This window comes from Engraulis encrasicolus, chromosome 2 (assembly GCF_034702125.1).
Source record: "Engraulis encrasicolus isolate BLACKSEA-1 chromosome 2, IST_EnEncr_1.0, whole genome shotgun sequence".
In the NCBI taxonomy this organism is placed as follows: domain Eukaryota; kingdom Metazoa; phylum Chordata; class Actinopteri; order Clupeiformes; family Engraulidae; genus Engraulis; species Engraulis encrasicolus.
This window is the reverse complement of record NC_085858.1, coordinates 14414811-14416394: the sequence shown is the minus strand read 5'-3', so window position 1 is coordinate 14416394 and position 1584 is coordinate 14414811. Positions and strand designations below refer to the sequence as shown.

Here is a 1584-nt window from a genome sequence, read left to right as displayed (position 1 = left end):
ACACACCACTCAACCACATATCAAATCCTAAAGATGACCTGACTTTATTTCACTCATGCACATCGCATACACACACATGCACATGGGTGGTCTCTCTCTCTCTCTCTCTCTCTCTCTCTCTCTCACACACACACACACACATGCACACACACAGAGTCACCTGCAGGTGCTGCTCTTCTGCATGACCTCGGCGCGGTGGAAGCCAGAGAGTTTGCAGAAGCCGTCGTTACTGTAGACCACCGGCCAGCCCACGATCTGGGCATTGCCCAACAGGAAACAGCTCTCTGCAGACAAACACACGTGCACGCACGCACGCACAAACGCACGCACGCACACACACACACGCACACACACACACGCACACCTATGAGGATCACAGTACATTAACCCCTTAGTGCAGCACTATGGCTCTCTGTAATGTCATAGGCGTAGCAATGTTGTTATGATGTAGTTAAGCATTTTCAGCAAGTGAATAGGGTCGCCGGCGACCCCAGCTGCAGTAAGAGGACTGCTAGCTCAAGAAATGGGCATTGCCCAACAGGAAACAACTCAGTCACCTGGACACACAGGCAAACACAAACACAGACACAGACACAGACACACTACAATGTCACAAACATTTGACACACCATCAGGAATCAAACTGCTGCAACAATTTTTATCATTTTGAGTAGAGAACCGGTGCACAAACTTTTGGCGTCAGACTTGTAGCCCAAAGGTTGCCGGTTCAAATCCCGACATGCCAGCTTGGTGGGGGGAGTAATTAATCAGTGCTCTCTTCCATCCATTCCTCCTCCATGACTGAGGTACCCTGAGCATGGTACTGTCCCACCGCACTGCTCCCTTGGCCGCCATTGGGGGCTGCCCTGTGCACGGGTAAGGCATGAATGCAATTTCGATGTGTGCAGTGTGCACATGTGTGCTGAGGAGTGCTGTGTCACAACGACAACGGGAGTTGGAGTTCCCCTGGTGAGCTTTTTTTCTTCTTTGAATGTATTCTGGCTCAGTTCCTGAGCCCACTTCCATACAACTCCATAAAATGCCATTTATTTGTGTGCAGTGCACACTGGTGTGCTGTGGGGTGCTGTTATCACAATGAGTTGGAGTTTCCCAGGAGGGCTTTCTTTCGGTTTTTCACACAGGTTTATCAGCTATCAAACTGCTACCAGAAACACTTTTCGAATAGAGAATCAAGCTTTTTGATGCCACCGTTTTAATAGAAAAAGTTTGCCTGATACGTGTAGAGCGTAGTTAGTGCAAGCGCATCCCTCCACGCTCCCCCCAAACAACTTACCGTTCGAGCGCCTCACGATGTTCTCCAAAAAAGTATTTTGAGGTGCCACGAGCCCACGTTTTCCTCCAGGCATTTCGTGCGTCCGCGACCAAAGGTCCCGTGATTCTGTTTTCGTGGTGATCTGCTACAACGGACACAGTCGCGTGGAGTCTTTTGCGCGAGGACGGGCAAGCTCATGATAAGGTCGTGCGCTGCTGCTCGAGAGAGTTTTCTGTGCCACCCGCGCTCCCAGCACTGTTGAGTGTTTTATTGAGCACGTACGCATGCGCGATGGTGGCACACCCACACAA

General features: G+C 50.5%; 1 protein-coding gene across 1 annotated transcript in view; it reads right to left on the bottom strand.

Moving 5' to 3' along the window:
* The window catches only part of LOC134459631 (potassium voltage-gated channel subfamily H member 5-like), a gene marked incomplete at its 3' end in the record, with an annotated part of 16008 nt that extends 14641 nt beyond the window's left edge, over nucleotides 1–1367 (bottom strand). Inside the window, exons 1-2 of the mRNA XM_063211980.1 lie at nucleotides 1295–1367; nucleotides 161–284 (exon numbers count right to left, since the gene is read on the bottom strand). Of these exons, the coding sequence (XP_063068050.1) occupies nucleotides 161–284; nucleotides 1295–1367 (197 nt within the window). The remainder of the gene's footprint in view (nucleotides 1–160; nucleotides 285–1294) is intronic.
* Between the last annotated feature and the right edge of the window lie 217 nt (nucleotides 1368–1584).